At 43.6% G+C, this 17,990-nt stretch overlaps 1 protein-coding gene across 1 annotated transcript; it reads left to right on the forward strand.

Annotated features, from left to right (window-relative positions):
- The first annotated feature begins 2,152 nt into the window (after nt 1–2,152).
- Nucleotides 2,153–17,524, forward strand: slc23a1 (solute carrier family 23 member 1). Its single transcript, XM_031880065.1, has 14 exons — nt 2,153–2,463; nt 3,700–3,873; nt 4,637–4,794; nt 4,871–4,959; nt 5,064–5,131; nt 5,766–5,947; nt 6,558–6,678; nt 6,763–6,919; nt 11,426–11,573; nt 13,334–13,439; nt 14,079–14,208; nt 14,328–14,471; nt 16,292–16,387; nt 16,990–17,524. Exons 1-14 carry the CDS (start codon nt 2,305–2,307, stop codon nt 17,235–17,237), a joined length of 1,980 nt encoding a protein of 659 aa, XP_031735925.1. The 5' UTR covers nt 2,153–2,304; the 3' UTR covers nt 17,238–17,524.
- Nucleotides 17,525–17,990: the final 466 nt, after the last annotated feature.

Here is a 17,990-nt window from a genome sequence, read left to right on the forward strand (position 1 = left end):
ACCACAATTAAGGACCACTGTGACGACACACGGACCTCCCCCCCCCCCCCCCCCCCCCCTGCTAAACACAAGCCCCGCCCCTCTGGGATGAGCTTGTCTGTCAGAGACTGACTAATGTTTCTGTTTCCTGTTCTGAGAGGAGGGGGCGGGGCTTCTCATTTACCTGTCAGTGTTCAGTGGGCAGGGCTTGTAATTGTGGTGACCTCCCCCTGTCTTCACAGAGGTCCTCAGTTTCAGGCTCTGTTCACACTAGATGTCGTTTGAACGCTAGTGTGAACGCATCTTCACCTGATGATGTCATAGTGATGTCATCAGAGACACTATCCTGGTGCATTGTGGTTAACGTCAGATCCAGCCCTCTGATTGGCTGTCAGCTACAAACAAACACTAAATGAGGCGTGATGGTTCTAGTGGGTTCTCCGGGTTCTGCTGAGACTGAAAACATTCCTCAGTTCACAAAGATGAAAACTGTGAAACACAAAGTGTTGTTCGAACTGAGGCCAGGGGTCTCAAACAGGGTCCAGACCGTCATAGTCCAGGACATCAGGTCTCCGTGGTCCTGTATGGGATCATGTGACATGTTCATGTTGGATCAGACTCTATCTGTTTGAGACTCTGGACTCAGTTTATCAACATGAGACAGACAGACAGGACACACACATAGACAGACTGTTAGACAGGAAGGAAGGCTGCTCTGCTCTCACGACGATGATGGTGATGATGATGATGATGATGATGATGATGATGATGATGAGGGTGGATTTTCCCTCTCTTCCGGCTGTCAGACTCTTTTTACCGTCTGTTTGCAGATCAGAGATCCTGAAGGAGAAACTTTTGGGACAAAATAACGGAAACAACAATAGAATCATAAACAATAGAATCCATCTAATTGACTTCTGTATGTTTGTTTGTTTTTTTTTCTGATGTTTTAAATCTATTAAAAAAAACGTCAAACTTCTCTTTGAATCGTCGTCATTTGAACTCTCATTCTTCTTCTGTGGTGGTTTTACGGTAGGAGTCACAGCGGTGCCTCTCACCTGCAAACAGATGTTTGGTAAACGGGTCTCCAGATGTTTTTACTCAACATCTGCAACGGGGTTTTATTCTACTTTCAATAGAAACCGTTGATTCAATTCAGTGGAGACTAAATCAGACATTTATACGATGCAGATTTTATGTAAAAACATCTCTGATAACCAGAGCGGGAAAATATACAGTCAGTGACTGGATAAATACAGTCAGTGACTGGATACATAGTGAAATGTACAGTCAGATCCTGGATAAATACTGAAATCTATGTATAATGAGGTACTGGCTAAGTCCTGAGATCCTGATTATGTTTGAGCTGAATCTCAAAACAACAATCGCTGGATTTCATTTTTCACACTACAACGTTTTAGGGAAAAGCATCAGACACCTGTCTCTCTTGCTCTCTGATGACATCACCAGTGACGCCTGTCTCTCTCTCTCTCTGCAGGACTCTGAAGAGCTGCTGACGCTGAGAATCCTGTGCTGTGATTGACTGAAAGGCTGAAGATCAATCACTTGGACATAAATAATTAATCAATATTAATTTAAGTAAAGAATTTATATTTGTAAAGAGTGTTTCCATGGATACTAAATGTAGATCAACGTCATGTTTTATTTTGTGTCGTCCAATCAGCAATCAGATCATTAATCAATGAGTCGTTGATCAATCAGAACGGAGTCACAGCTGTTTTACAAACAGAAGAGTGCGACATCGTGTTAGCCTAGCTTAGCACAAAGTCTGATGTCACCCATTGTTTTGTAGAGGTTTTGAAGGCATAGGGCGGAGCTAAGAGTGACACCAGAGTGCTAAATTAGCACTCAGAATGCTAAATTGGACCAAAATGTTACAAATAACTGATGAAGTGAAAAGACTTTGAAAGGATTAAAGATGAAAACATGAACAACGTTGTGGTGTCGACCTGTCAATCACCGTGTAGCCCCGCCTCTAAATCATACTGTGCTTTATGGTGTGTTTGACTCTAAATGGACCATAATTTACTAAATGAACATCATGCTGTATTGAAGATGAAGAAGACTTGAAACTATAGACTGAGGCCATAAACTCATGTTTACAATGTTTACTGAGGTAATAAATCAAGTGAGAAGTAGAGTCGTGTGTGTGTGTGTGTGTGAGGAGGCTCCAGGTGAATCTGATATCAGCTGATTGATTAGTTAATGAGACTCTACTGGTGTTCATTTCTTCAGTGAACAGGAAGTGACTGTGTGATAACAGAAGTTTGGACCTGAGTGATAATCAATAACCAATAATAACTGATGGAGAGAGTAAGTCACCTGAGCAGGTTAATAATTGTAGTTAATGTTGATGGACTTTCACCTGAAGCTCTCTCGGTCCACTTGTCTCTCTCGTCTACCTGTCTCGCTCTCCCTTTGTTGTTCGGTGGTCGATCGGCTGAGATGGAAGACGCCTCAAAGGTAAACTGATTATTGGTTATTGATTTATTATTGTCTAACTGTCTGCTGCCAATCATTGTTGGTCATGAACAGGTGATTTTGTTCATTAGATTAAAAGTTTCACTCACTTTGTTCAAACTCATAAAGCTTTATTTAAATTCTATTTACGAACATGCAATTTGTGTCGAACTGAGTTTTGGGGAAATGTGTTTTGATGAAGACATGACGAATATTTAAATGTGATGCAATGACATTTAAATAAAAAGATTTACTGAGAATAACGAGTCAGAACAGTACATGAAAGTGTGCGTGTGTGTACCTTCTGGATGTTTCAGATTTTACTGTTCATTCATTTAAAGTTTATTTAGAGTTTAAATGAAGTTCATAATCTGATTTTAGTTTTGAGTTCATGACTCAGAGACTTTTCTTTATAAAGATACATTTTCAAACAAATTACTTGAAGAAACTCCACAGAATATTATTCCAGAATAGTGTTGGTGTTAAACCTAACCAGTTAACCAGTCTGGTTAACTAACACGAGCTGGTCGGTTTATGAGAGCAGTGAATCTATTCTAGTGTTGATGATGTCACTTCTGTCCATTATGACGTAATAATTAAACCGCTCCATGTTCCAGTCTCTTATTCTGATTGGTTGGTTATTGATCGTGTTGTGATGAATAAGTTAATGATTGTGTTCTGATTAGTAACTTATTGATCATGAGATAGGAACTAAAACGTGGATCATGAACTAAACCGAGGTAGGAACCCAACCGTTGCTCGTGAACCGAGGTAGGAACCCAACCGTGGCTCGTGAACCGAGGTAGGAACCAAACCGTGGCTCGTGAACCAGGGTAGGAACCAAACCGTGGCTCGTGAACCGAGGTAGGAACCAAACCGTGGCTCGTGAACCGAGGTAGGAACCAAACCGTGGCTCGTGAACCAAACCGTGGCTCATGAACCGAGGTAGGAACCAAACCGAGGTAGGAACCAAACCGTGGCTCGTGAACCAAACCGTGGTAGGAACCAAACTGTGGCTCATAAACCGAGATAGGAACCAAACCGTGGCTCATAAACCGAGATAGGAACCAAAATGTGCCTCATAAACCAAACTGTTGCTCATAAACCGAGGTAGGAACCAAAAGTGCTCCTTTGTATTGTTACACCTCTATTCTGCACTTTGTAACTTGTGCTTGTGTTCTATAAATGTATTATTTCCCACATTAACAGGTGTGTCTATCCATCTGTTTGTCCAATCAGAGTCATGATAACCTAGCAAAGGGGCGGAGCCACAAGGCAGACAGGGTTAACCTGCCAATGGAAGGTGAAGGACACAATAAACAGCCAATAGGAGCGCAGGGGGCAAGGTCAGACATGATTTACACCATCGAAGATGTCCCACCCTGGTACCTGTGTATTCTACTTGGACTACAGGTAACATTGTGAATATACTGGGATTACAGGTTTTAGATTGGGTTCAGACTGGTTTATATTGGTCTGATTCAGTTAGGTCGGGACTATAATGGGTTTAGACTTGGGTTTCGATTTGGATTTGTCTGAGTTGATATATTTACCAAAGGTTTAAGATCTGTGGATGAAGCGTTTCTTCATCCACAGGTTAGATATTTTTACTCCTTTTTAATAACAGTGGTGTGGTTTTATTTTGAGGTTCTTCTCATCCAGCAGATTCCACTGAGTGATTCCAACATTCTTTGTTGTAGTTAGTTTGTTATGAACTTTATCCCTTTGGTTTCCAGAATAAAGTGAGGGCTGAGGATGATGGTCCAAAGCTTCCAAACTACACACATTGTTTGACTAAATCACTTTATTACACCAGTAATGTGCAGTAAGTATGTTTACACAAACCAATAAACTGAATCTGTTTTCTTCATCGGCAAATTCCCTGAAATGTATTCATTAAATCAAAAACACAGCATCTCTACAGAACAGATTAAAGTGCTCCTACAATAGATGTAATGCTTTGTTGTGATGGGACACTACGGACGGAGAGGAGATGAGGTTCATTTGGACATTTATTTCAAATCAGGACACTGCAGCCGGAGCTTTGCTGCACAGTTAAAAAGAAAACATGTTTCTGACAGTTTAACTGGAAGCACCAGAAGCAAAGCTCAGAGACAAGCCAGCGAGACTTGAAGGAGGTTTGATACTGATGTCACCTTTCCTTATCTGTCCTCAGCATTATCTGACGTGTTTCAGCGGCACTGTAGCGGTGCCGTTTCTTCTGGCAGAGGCCATGTGTGTCGGTCGAGACCAGAACACCATCAGTCAGCTAGTCGGAACCATTTTCACCACAGTTGGTATCACAACTCTGATCCAGACCACCGTAGGAGTCAGGTGAGTGTGGGTGAGTGTGGGTGAGTGTGGGTGAGTCAGATGAGTCTGACGTGTGTGTGTGTGTGTGTGTGTGTAGGCTTCCTCTCTTTCAGGCCAGTGCATTTGCTTTCTTGATTCCTGCCCAAGCGATCCTCGGTCTTGACCGTTGGCGGTGTCCCAGCGAGGGTGAGACATTCTCTCTGTTTGGATGATTGAAATACTGACATATTGTAAGGAAACAACAGTAACATGATAATAATAAAGGGATTTGTTGTTTATTTCACCTGCAGAGGAGATTTATGGGAACTGGAGTCTTCCACTCAACACCTCACACATCTGGCAGCCACGCATCAGAGAGGTACATGATGATTATTCTGCAGTGGGTTTTATTGGTCCAGGTGACCCTTGAAGCAGCAGACCGGTATCAGGAAGTCAGATGGACTGTAGCTTTAGTGGTTACTGAAGCAAAAGCTCTGTGGGAGGAGTTCAGGGAGGTCATGGAGAAGGACTGTCAGTCAGCTTCTAAGAGGTCAAACCACCCTTATGATGGGAAAGTTGGGTCTTATCTCAGAGCGGCACAGAGAAGGAACACTGAGGAACTCCTGAACCGGACTTGAGGCTTTGCTCCGACTATCAGGGTTTCACACTATCACACTGTTCTCAGCAGGAAGTCCAACATGTACTCATGAACAGAATCTGAAGGTGCATTCGAGGTGTGAAGAGGGTCAGTAAGGGAGACCTCTGGATTGGTTCTCTTGCTTTCATTTGACTGGGAACCCGAGTGAGCACTGGGACAGTTTACCTCCCAGTCTGAGGTCCTAATACCGTCATAGTATCTCAGGGTCAGGATTCTCCAGTTGCCAGCAGACAGATTAGTATTTTAAATATTCGACTTAAAGTGTCCAGCTGTAGTTCTTCAGAGCACAGTTGCTTTCTGTGGGTGTGAAGACTTCTTTTGTTTGTTCATCTGTAGTTATTTCACTGTGTTTCAGATCCAGGGGGCCATCATCGTGTCCAGTGCTGTAGAGCTTGTGATTGGTCTGTGTGGGTTGCCAGGTTTGCTGCTGGAGTACATCGGCCCACTCACCATCACTCCAACTGTCTCACTGATCGGCCTGTCTGTCTTCACCACAGCTGGAGACAGAGCTGGGTCTCACTGGGGCCTGTCAGCACTGTGAGAAACCTGTCTGTCCACCTGTCTGTCTGTTCCACCTTTGATTCCCATCAGTTTACTTAAAGAGTGAATCAGTGGATGGAATTTGTCACCGTAGCTCTTCTATTATTGAGAATGTTCGTCATAGAGAGCTCATTATTCGCTACAATCTTTCCAGACATACTGGTCAGTAAACTGTCTGTCCACCTCTGTCTGTCCACCAGTTATACTGGTCTGTCCACCTGTCTGTCTAACCCTAATCCTCTATACACCTGTGACTGCCCTCAAACCTGTCCGACCAACACCATCATCAAAGTTGGGGACGACACCTTTATGGTTGGACTGATCTCAGGAGGAGACAAGTCCGCTGAACACCACAAAAACAAAATACCTTATTGAATTGTGGAAGCACCGAGCGGAGCCTGTCCCACTACATATCTACAGAGTCTGTGAGGAGAGGGTTGAACCTTCAGATTTAAGGGAAATCACATCTCTGAGGACCTCTCGTGGTCTGGGTTAGGGGGTTAAAAACAGGCTGCTGGTGGCCCTCTACTTGTCCTCCATTGAGAGTGTAGACAGCTGTCTGTCTCTCTCTCTCTCTCTCTAACTGCCTCTCTCTGTGTCTCTGCAGGTGTATTTTGCTCATCGTGCTGTTTGCTCAGTACCTGAGAGAGACTTCACTTCCTGTTCCTGTTTACAGCAGGAAGCAAGGACTGACCTCCACCAGAGTCCAGATCTTCAAAATGTTTCCTGTAAATGAGAAATAAAGTGTCAGATCATGTCAGTCCTTCAGATGTTGGTTCTCTTTAACTTTCTGACTCTGACGTCTCTCTCAGATCATGCTCGCCATCATGTTGGTTTGGCTCGTTTGTTACATTCTCACGCTCACCAACCTGTTGCCGAGCAACCCTGATACCTACGGACACAAGGCCCGGACAGACGCTCGTGGTGACATCATGGCTTCATCACCCTGGTTCAGAGTACCCTACCCCTGTAAGAAAGCTGAAATCGGCCAATCACAGCTCACAGTTGGCCAGAATATCTGGACTAAAAATGAATTGTTTGACATCACAAGATCAACTGTTTCTTATCAAAGTTGTTTTAGTCCTCGTATTTTCGGTCCCACATTTTAACATCTGTTAAATACGAGGATCTTAAACTTGGACAGTCGTCAATGAGAAAGTGGTCAAAGCTAGTTCAACCTTGTGACATCACAGACGATGAACATGGATCAGAATCAGCTTTATTGGCCATGTATGTGTATGCATACATGGAATTTGTCTACGGTTTCCACTCTGCTCTCAATGTACATACACTATTTTACAATAAAAAATATATAAAGAATAAGAAAAGGGCAGCAAAAAAGTAGAACAGATGTAGATATAAACATTTAACAGCCATATACAATATAAGCAATATATGCAAAAAAAAAAGCGTGTGTGTATGTACAGTATGTATGTATGTATGTATGTATATAGGTTTATAAGCAATGGAATTGAGGTGATAGTGCAAGTGGTGGTAATAGTGCAAACAGAGGTAGTAGTGCAATATGACTTATTTATTGTTCATCAGAGTGACGGCCAGTGCAAAGAAGCTGTTCCTGTGTCTGGTGGTTTTGGCATACAGAGCTCTGTAGCGCCTACCAGAGGGGAGGGGTTGGAACAGCTTGTGTCCAGGGTGTGATGGGTCTGCAGTGATCTTTCCAGTCTGCTTCCTGACTCTGGAGGTGAACAAGTCCAGGATGGACCGCAGGCTGGAACCAATGATCCTCTCTGCAGACCTGACAATCTGTTGTAGTCTGTTTCTGTCCTGTTTGGTGGACAATCCAAACCACACAGTGAGCGAGGAGCAGAGAACAGACTGGATGATGGCTGAGTAAAACAGGATCAGCAGCTCCTGAGGCAGGTTGAACTTCTTGAGCTGGCGCAGGAAGTACAACCTCTGCTTGGCCTTTTTCCTGATGGTGTTTATGTTGGGAGCCCACTTCAGGTCCTGGGAGATTGTGGATCCCAGAAACTTGAATGTCTCCACAGCGGACACAGTGCTGTTGAGTATGGTGAGGGGGGGCAGTGTTGGGGGGGCTCCTCCTGAAGTCCACTGTCATCTCCACAGTTTTGAGCTTGTTTAGCTCCAGGTTGTTCTGACCACACCAGAGGACCCACTGTTCAACCTCCCGTCTGTACGCAGACTCATCACCGTCCCTGATGAGGCCGATGACTGTTGCGTCGTCTGCGAACTTCAGGAGTTTAACAGACGGGTCCTCTGAGGTGCAGTTGTTGGTGTAGAGGGAGAAGAGCAGTGGGGAGAGCACACATCCCTGGGGGGCGCCAGTGCTGATAGTCCGGGTGCTGGATGTGGTTTTTCCCAGCCTCACCTGCTGCGTCCTGTCAGTCAGGAAGTTTGTGATCCACTGACAGGTGGATGCTGGCACAGTGAGCTGGGAGAGTTTGGGTTGGAGTATTGCTGGGATGATGGTGTTGAACGCTGATCTGAAGTCCACAAACAGAACCCTTGCATATGTCCCTGGGGAGTCGAGGTGTTGCAGCATGTAGTGCAGTCCCATGCTGACTGCATCATCCACCGACCTGTTTGCACGGTAGGCAAACTGCAGGGGGTCCAGCAGGGGCCCTGTGAGGTCCTTCAGATGGGTCAACACCAGTTTCTCAAAGGATTTCATGACTACCGACGTCAGGGCGATGGGCCTGTAGTCATTTAATCCTGTGATGGAGGATTTTTTGGGAACCAGGATGATCGTGGAGCGTTTGAAGCAGGAGTGGACTTCACATAGCTCCAGTGATCGGTTGAAGATTTGTGTGAAGATGGGGGGGCCAGCTGGTCAGCACAGACTTTCAGGCACGAGGGTGACACACCGTCTGGGCCTGGTGCCTTCCTGATCCTCTGTCTGTGGAAGAGCCGACTCACATCCTCTTCGCAGATCCTCAGTGCCGGTGGGGGGTCGGTTGGAAGAGGTGAGAAGGAGGCAGGGGGTGTAGGTGGTTGTTTAATGATGGGGCAGGTGGGGTGTGTGAAAGTGGGCTTATCAAACCCGCAGTAGAAAACATTCAGGTCGTCAGCCAGTTGGTGATTGGCCTCAGTGGGTGGGATGGTCTCCTGTAGTTGGTTAGTACTTCCAGGCCTCTCCAAACTGATGAGGGGTCATTGGCTGAAAACCTTTTCTCCAGCTTTTCAGTGTAGCTTCTCTTATGCTACATCCACATTACTCCGTTTCTATTTGGAAGCAGATTTGTCAAATAGAAACGATCTCCGTCCACACGGCCGTTCCAACATCATTCTCGAATTGATCTGCATCCACACGGCAACCTTCGAAGACGGGCAGCACGTGACCATTAACGTACACTGGGCATGCGCGTGACGGTGTAAACAGGAAGTAGATTGGTTGCTGAGTTTTAAAAAAATACGACAGAGTAATAAAGTAGTCTTTAATAATGAAAGGTTGTGTTTGATACTTAAGATCTTCCTCTAAAATATTCCTCTATAAACTCAAACAGACACAGTTCGTGGAACGTTTTAGAAGTTTTATTTTTCAGACTTAGTTACAGCGCTGCGGGTCTTTCTCTCTCTCTCTCTCTCACATCACATTTACTTTAAAGTGAACACTTACACGTAAACATTTACTAGATTATGGTCCATAAATGTGGTCAACACTCGTCTCTCACTCTATTCTGCTCTTGCTTAGCCATCATGTAACATGTCCGACTAGCTAGCTTCTAAGCTAATTTTAACATTACCGCCAATGGAGAAATGCTAACCGCGATTAGCATTTAATACAACACAAATGCTATACTAAAAGATACTAAATGCTTCATAAAGAAATACTTACAGACTAAGGTCTCTCAAGGCCACCAAACGGAAGAAGTAAATTGTTAGTGCAGCGTGTCTTCTCATTAGAATCTAAAAACAACAGGCACTAACTACGGCAAGAGAGGAGGGATAAATATGAGCATGAAAATGTCATTTTTTCTAAACACATCAGTTTCCGACCGTCCACACTCAAACGCAACCCCGGAGTTTTCAAACACCTCCAATCTCGGGGGTGTTTTCAAACTCCTCCGTTTAGGGTGCTCCAAAACTCCGGCGTAGTGTGGCCGCTCAGTGTAAACGTAGCAAAACATATGTGTTTCCAAACATAAACAGAATAGTATGGACATGGCCTTAGCTACCTTGATCTCCCTCGTCAATGTGTTTCTGTCCTGGTTGTACAGGATCCTGTCCCCACTTCTGTAGGCCTCCTCCTTGGCACGACGAAGCTGCCGGAGTTTATCAGTAAACCAGGGTTTATTGTTGTTGAATGTGCAGAAGGTTTTTTTCGGCACATGCGTGTTCTCACAAAAACTGATGTATGATGTGTCAGTGAGCCCATCCAGGTCTGTAGCAGCAGCCTCAAACACTCCAATCAGTGCAGGCAAAGCAGGACTGTAGCTCCAGCTTTGCCTCGTTGGTCCATCTCCTCAGTCTTTACCACAGGCTTTGACGATTTTAATTTCTGCCTGTAGGTCGGGAGAAGATGGACCAGACAATGATCAGAGAGTCCCAAAGCTGCACGGGGTACTGAGCAATATGCAGCCTTTATTACAGTGTATCAGTGGTCCAGTGTGTTTTAGTCCCTGGTGCTACACTTAATATGCTATCTGTATTTTGGCAGTTCTTCGCTGAGGTTTGCTCTGTTAAAGTCCCCAAGAACAATGAGCAGGGAGTCTGGGTGTTTGTGCTCCATGTTGTTGATCTGCTCAGCCAGGTGTTGGAGCGCCTCACTCACACAGGCCTGTGGTGGGATGTAAACACCGACCAGAATGAATGAGGAAAACTCCCGTGGTGAATAAAAAGGTTTGCAGTCTATGAAAAGTGTTTCTAAGTGAGGGCTGCATGATTCCTTTGACACTGTGGCATCTGTACACCAACCTTCGTTATGTAGAAGCAGATTTCGCCTCCCCTCGTTTTTCCCGACAGCGCCGTTACACGGTCCGCTCGGAGAAGTTGGAAGCCCGGCAGATGTAGTGCGCTGTACGGGATGTGCTCACCGAGCCAGGTTTCAGTGAAGCACAGGGCGGCGGATCTGCTAAAGTCCTTTTTTAGTTTGTTGAGGAGCAGCAGTTCATCCATCGTGTTGGCCAGAGAGCGGACATTCGCTGTGTGAATTGACGGGAGCGCAGTTCTGAGTCCCCGTCGATGCAGATTAACGAGCGCTCCTGCTCGTTTCCCTCGTCAGCATCTCTGATAAATTCCGAGTAGAGCAGCTGCTCCCCCAACTAAAATCTCTGAAAAACTTTCCGGTTTGATGAAATGCGGCGAAAAGGTTGGCCAGTGGATAGACGGATGTTTAAAAGTTCCTCTCTACTGAATTTGATCAGAGGGAGAGAGCTGGAAACGGGACAAACAAACTAAAACAGAAAAAGTACGAGAGAGTGCAGTACCGATGCTACCATCCGCGGCGCCATCTTGATCTAAGAATAAACTGACTTCTTGTCTCTGATCCGATAGGCCAGTGGGGGTTGCCAGTGGTAACGGTTGCCGGGGTGTTGGGGATGCTGAGTGCCACCATGGCGGGCATCGTGGAATCGATTGGTGATTATTACGCCTGTGCTCGTCTGTCTGGAGCCACACCCCCTCCAGTCCACGCCATTAACAGGTAAACGGGAAGTAATGTTGTCTTACCTGGGCCCCGTTCCTCGTACGTGGTTCAACTAAGTCGATCAAATGTCCTATTAGCCAGCCTAAATTAACCCGATGATTGATCTCAGGCTATCTCGGTTTCTCCAAGGCTGATCCGCTGTCAAACAATCTCTTTAATTCGAACCAGACGATCAGGATAATTGCGCGTGCCCGTCCTACTTCAAAAGGGGGAAGCGTCGATCACCGAAACCATGATTTTCCAACAGTACAATGGCAAATTAACTCAAAGAAAGAGCCTCTTTTTACTCCGCTGACGAGCAGGAGATGATCATGAATGCATATGAGGAATTCAAAACCATAATCACGGCAAAATCTAACACCGCCACCGCTGCGAGGGCTAGACAAGAAGCATGGCAAAATATAAAGTTAAATGTGTAAGTTTTGGGGAAATGTATCAGCTAATTTTAATGCCTCATCACCCCAATCAATCAGATTATATTTCTTTAAATGTGCCTGCTGGCAGTAGGCTTAATGGAATGCATCATCCAATGAGATATAGCGCAAATAATTATCTCAACTCTTTCAGAATAAGTAATAAAAACAAGCCCAAAGAGTATCTAATTTATACGAATTAATATGAGGATATATGTACTGTATGCCCTTATGTATCATGTACTATATATGTGTATATACGTGTAGATTACCATATAGAACTAGGAGTTTGAATATGTGTGCGTGAATCTGAGTATGGGCGGATCAGTATGTATGTATTATTCATAATCAGAAATTCAATCAATTGAAGCAGTGAAAAGAAATAGTGTGTGATTCTCTCTATTCTTATCATGAGTCCACCTTAATCATTTTCTACAATAATGATATGCTGGTGTACTAATAACACTGTCATATCATTATGAGTGCTTTAACCCCCATGTATGCAACACAGCCATCAAGAGGACATGGGAGCAAGTAAAAACTAAGCACAAACACATTACTCAGAATGGTGAGTCAATACAATATGTGCCATGGTAATGTAATGAACACATCCATAAGTTTATTAAGCGCCAAATAAACTTTACAAACAGCACGGCATGCATGTTCTCCGCATCGCCAACACTGTACAAAAATGTACCACTCGCAAAAAAGCGCAAGGCTGCATCCAGTCTGTGAGACAGTCAATGCTCGGCTGCAGCGTGTGGTGTTCAATGTATGGCTCCAGAAGGTCTTGTAAATAAATGATTCCTTGTGGGCAGAATGGATAGCGCTCGTATAGGAAGTCATCGTGATGTGATAACGGATCTTGGCGATGTGGAAGAACTCTCTCCCTATAAAACGCTAATCTAACTAATATCGCTCCTTCATCAGTGGATCTCTGAGGAAGGGAGCTGTACATTAATGCAATAGAGGCTTCTTAGTTTGCTCAGCTGGTTTTAATGGATCACCGTGTGTCTCACTTTACATGCATTTCCGGAACTCCCGTACGACCCCTGATATATGCGCAAGCGCATTAGACTACCGTATATGACAGGAGCTGCCATTTTTTCCCGGGGTGTGGCAAGCTTATCCAGCTACCTTCAGTTAGCCTGCGCTGGAGCAGGTTCAAGCTTATGGATGTGTTGCCATGGTGATTTTGCCAAACTTGCTTCGTGGAACCGAAAAGCCTGATCTACGTCATCTTATCCTGAAAATTATCCGGCTAACTCTGTTAGTCACGTACGAGGAACGGGGCCCTGGAAGTCTTCGCTCCCACAGGTGGTTGATTGTTTTTGTTTGTTTCAGGGGGATCTTCACTGAAGGCGTTTGCTGCATCATTGCTGGTCTTTTAGGGACAGGAAACGGCTCCACCTCCTCCAGTCCAAATATAGGCGTTCTGGGCATCACCAAGGTAACTGAGGCCACACTCACCTGTGAGGGGTTTGTTTGTTTGGTAGAAATGTACTGGTTCTGGACGAGAAGTGATTGAGTACAGACTGGTTGGTAATTTTCTGATGTCCCTGATCATAAAGGATCAGGATCCCATGACCTCTTGCAACTAGTCCTTCGATCTTTGCAAGTTATCCACACACCTCTGCAACTAGTCCTCAGACCTCTGCAACTAGTCCTCAGACCACCAAAGCTAAATCTCAGACCTCTGTAAGTAGTCCGCAAACCTATGCAACTAGTCCCCAGACCTCTGTAGCTAGTTGTCAGACCTTTGTAACTGGTAGTCAGGGTGTCGGCCACTAGTTCCAGACATCTATTCAGACCTTGGCTCCTTGTTGGTTCTGGTCTACAGGGCAGTGAGAGAACCGTTCCTTCTTGCCTCCAAGTAAAACCAAACTCCCGGCTAAAAGTTAAACACATTTGGCTGTTTTTTGTGAGACATACTCAAGTTTTTGCATCTGCTAAATTAATCTAGTGTAACTGAAAAATACAAATATGATTCTCAAATCATGTCACCTAGACTCATACCTGACATCTGCAGACAGAAAGTGTTCTCTTCAGTTCATGGGGTGCATGTTTGAATCGCTGACCCTGATTACAGGTTGGCAGCAGGCGTGTGGTGCAGTACGGAGCTGGTATCATGTTAATATTGGGGTCAGTTGGGAAGTTCACGGCTCTGTTCGCGTCCCTGCCAGATCCTATCCTTGGAGGAATGTTCTGCACTCTTTTTGGTGAGTTACACTCACAGGTAACACGAGTTAACAACTACCTTTACAGGTGTGTTTCTGGGGTCATACTAATCCATGTGTGTTTGTGAGGTAATAATAATCCAAGTGTGTTGATGTTTCAGGTATGATCACAGCCGTCGGTCTCTCTAACCTGCAGTTCGTGGATTTGAACTCGTCAAGAAATCTTTTTGTTCTGGGATTCTCGATGTTCTTCGGTCTGACTCTGCCAATGTACTTGGACAAACACCCCAGCTCCATTAACACAGGTGTGTGTGTGTGTGTGTGTGTGTCTACTCCAACAACTATCTTTGTGTGGACCAATTTGAGTGTTGGACCTTCAGATGCAGGACATTTTTGGAACGTGAGGACATTTTTGCTGGCCCTCACTTTTGTTCAGACATTCAAAGGCCTGTTTGAGGGTTCAGACTTGGTTTTAAGTTTCAGGTTACAATGAGGTTTAGGTTTAGGGTAAGGGTTGGGGTCCGGCTTTTAGTTGTGATGGTTAATTTAGTTTTTAGGGCTAGGGAACGCAGTATGTCAATGAGTCTAATATAGGGCTACTGTTTTGGTAACTGCTGCTGTTAAAGACAGATGTAATCAGAATGGTTTCATGTCTCTTTGAACAGTTCAATAACATCATGTTTCTCTGGATAAAGTTGTAATCCTAGAGATTTTCTATGTTTCCCACCTGTACATCAGTGGGTGCTGGTGACTCAAAGCGTTGAAGACAGAAGGAAACCCAACCCACAGCATCATGTTAATTTTAGTGCTGGGCAACGATTAACATTTTTAATCGCGATTAATCGCATGGATTTTTTGCGATTAATTGCATTGTTATGGCAAAGTTCAATAATGAATTCAAAAGTAGTGTATTGCGCACTTTTATTTAAAAAGTACTGCTATATGAACAAAAGTGCAATAACATTTGGTTTGCAAACACTTTAAACAAATAAGGTTATTTTTAACAGCAGTATTCCCTTTATACAGTAGCAGTTATATCTCTTCACTATCTGTGCTCAGTGTGCTGACTTTATGTGAAACGTTCCACTGCTGTGCAACAGGAATAAAATGTTTCAGCACGTTTCAGCAAAAACGTCTGTCTTCATAACAGTCAGAGCATGTGAATGCAGATCTACTGTTCATCAATATAATGCTGTAACTCAGAGGTGATGATGGTGACCCAGCGATCAAAGAATAAAGACACTTTACGTGTTAATTAATGAATTAATGCGTTAACGCGTTATTATCGCGTTAACTTGCCCAGCACTAGTTCATTTATTTTGTTATTTATCTTACTTGCCATTTGCAATAGGGGCTTTACAAGGATTTTTTATTTTTTTAATCTTCATTCTGTAAATCTTTGAATCTGAAAGCACTTTGTGCCTAAGCTTAAAACGGGCTATGTAACTACAATTATTATTGCAACACCATTTGGCTACTTTTCTCTACTTTCTTATGTTCACTGACAAGTTAAGCAGTAAAATTATGATCTACAGGATTTCTTAAAAACAATCACTGCAGGCTCTTGATAGGAATGAACCTCGTGGGTTTCATGTGTCACTAGAAGTCTGTCAGTAATCTGGTGGCCGTGCAGCAGTCCGTAACCATCCGTCAACTGCTGCACGGGTCCTTCAGGGCTGGACTCTGTTTTAAAGGCCTAAATAAAATGATTGTTTTTATGTGAACGTAGTTCACAATTTCCACGGTATCATTTATTTTCTATTATGCAACTGTATGATGTTCAGCATGTCTACTGCCAGTTTGTCAGTGGTAGAGAATTGAAGAAGACATTTGGAAATCATCATTGGACCAACCCAATGTCAATAAGTATTGTGGTTGGTGATTGGTAACAAGCTTAATTTCATGTGTTTTGGTCAATCACAGATTAGCGTGAAAAATAATAAGATTGAAATTAGGTGTCCCTTCCGAAAGGACAACAGCACCCCCACTCTGCCCCCCACTTTCTTGTGTGTCAGTGTTGAAGCATTTTGATCTGAATTTCAATCGAGTTTTAACAAAATAGAACGGGATGTATTGTATAAATTTGTGTCGATGTAAATCCTACAGTTCAGTTTTCTGTGCTCAGGTCTTGCAGAGCTGGATCAGATCCTGACGGTTCTTCTGTCCACCGAGATGTTTGTTGGAGGTTTTCTGGCTTTTTGTCTCGACAACACAATACCAGGTAACCTACACTAACACACTTATACAACACACACAGGTCACTTTCTGTAGTTTTTTTAACAAACCAGATAAAACGTTAGATACGTTATGCTAAGCTATATAACACAGATATAACACAGATATGAGACTGATGTCAGTCTGAACATCAGAGACTAGATACTCACCATTATATGTGTTACAACCTGGCTCAAAGGCTGCAACATAAGGGAGACAAGACGAGTGATAAAAGTAATAAATAGACATTTATTTAACAAACAAATAACCAAACTAAACTAAAACAATCAAACAACCAAAGAATCAATCAAATTAAGCAGCTGCCGTGAGAGTCGGAGCAGAGAGGAGGTGAGGCACCTTGCCATGTTCAGGTGGTGCATCTTTATAGCCGGCCATTTCCAGCAGGCTCAGGTGGGCTCGTTAGCTGCCAATCAACATCCTGAAAGACAGAGTAGGCAGCAAACAGGACACAGACCCCTAGTGGATGGGAGGGGTCATCAGATATGTTAGTGACTAATATGATCCTCACCATTATATGTAACATTAAAATCTGCAATGACTCACTTTCTTTACGTTTGTCATTGGTGGGTGTTCTTTGTTTGTCCCCAGGTTCCAAGCAGGAGCGAGGTTTAGTTGAGTGGAGGTCCTCTTCCTCCTCTTCCTCCTCGTATGATCTTCCTTTGGGGATGGGTCTGGTCAGACGGACTCGATGGCTCAGATGCTTTCCCATCAGCCCCTCCTTCAGAGGTTTCCAGGCTTCTGAACCCCTGCAGCTGCCTGAGGAGGAGGAGGTGGCGGTGCAAGAAAGAGGAGAGGAGGAAGCTCCTGACATCGACCTGCCGGGTACCAAGGTTTGAGTGGGAATCAAACCTGTGACGTGTCTGAACTGTTTTAGTCAGTTATTGACGTAAATCTTCAGTTGATCAGATTTGTGAATGTTTTACTGGTGATTTATTAATCTGCTGATTTTGCCTTCACTTCACGTGATTCAGACTTTAATCACAATCAGACTCTTAAATTCAGATTACGAGATTTTATTAAAGTGCGACAGTGATCCTAGCAGTTGGAGCTCGTCTAAAGTTTAGATAAACATGAAACTCCTTTTTGAATATCAAAACAAAAGATTAATAAATGTTTTACAAAATATCTGCTTCTTTGATAACAAAAAACATTGAACGTACAAATCATCTTGTGGATATAAAAACCTTGAGGCAGACGATAACTACGATCTTTTAAAAAACGAGTATAAAAGTATAAAAAACCATAAAAAGTACTTTGAGAAGTACGACCTTTCTTCTGGCCTCCTTTTGAAAAAGTCATTGATCAAGTCAGTTCTACAACATTACGGGATTTAATTGGCTAATCCTCAAAATATGAAAACAATTTCATAATGATAGCCTACTACATTTTCAAAATCAAATTTACACCAATATTTTAAAAACAATAATAATTTGCATAGAAAGATAATAATAAATATTGAGCCCAAAGTCCCCTGATTGGCTGAGGGCTTTGAGCACGAGCCCACTTTGCTGAAGCGGTAACTCATCAACGATACGTCAAATACCAGAGACAAAGATTATGAGCAGGAAGTGAGCTTATTTTTACTTTAG

This window comes from Anarrhichthys ocellatus, unplaced genomic scaffold (assembly GCF_004355925.1).
Source record: "Anarrhichthys ocellatus isolate YVR2014 unplaced genomic scaffold, GSC_Weel_1.0 scaffold544, whole genome shotgun sequence".
Classification (NCBI taxonomy): domain Eukaryota; kingdom Metazoa; phylum Chordata; class Actinopteri; order Perciformes; family Anarhichadidae; genus Anarrhichthys; species Anarrhichthys ocellatus.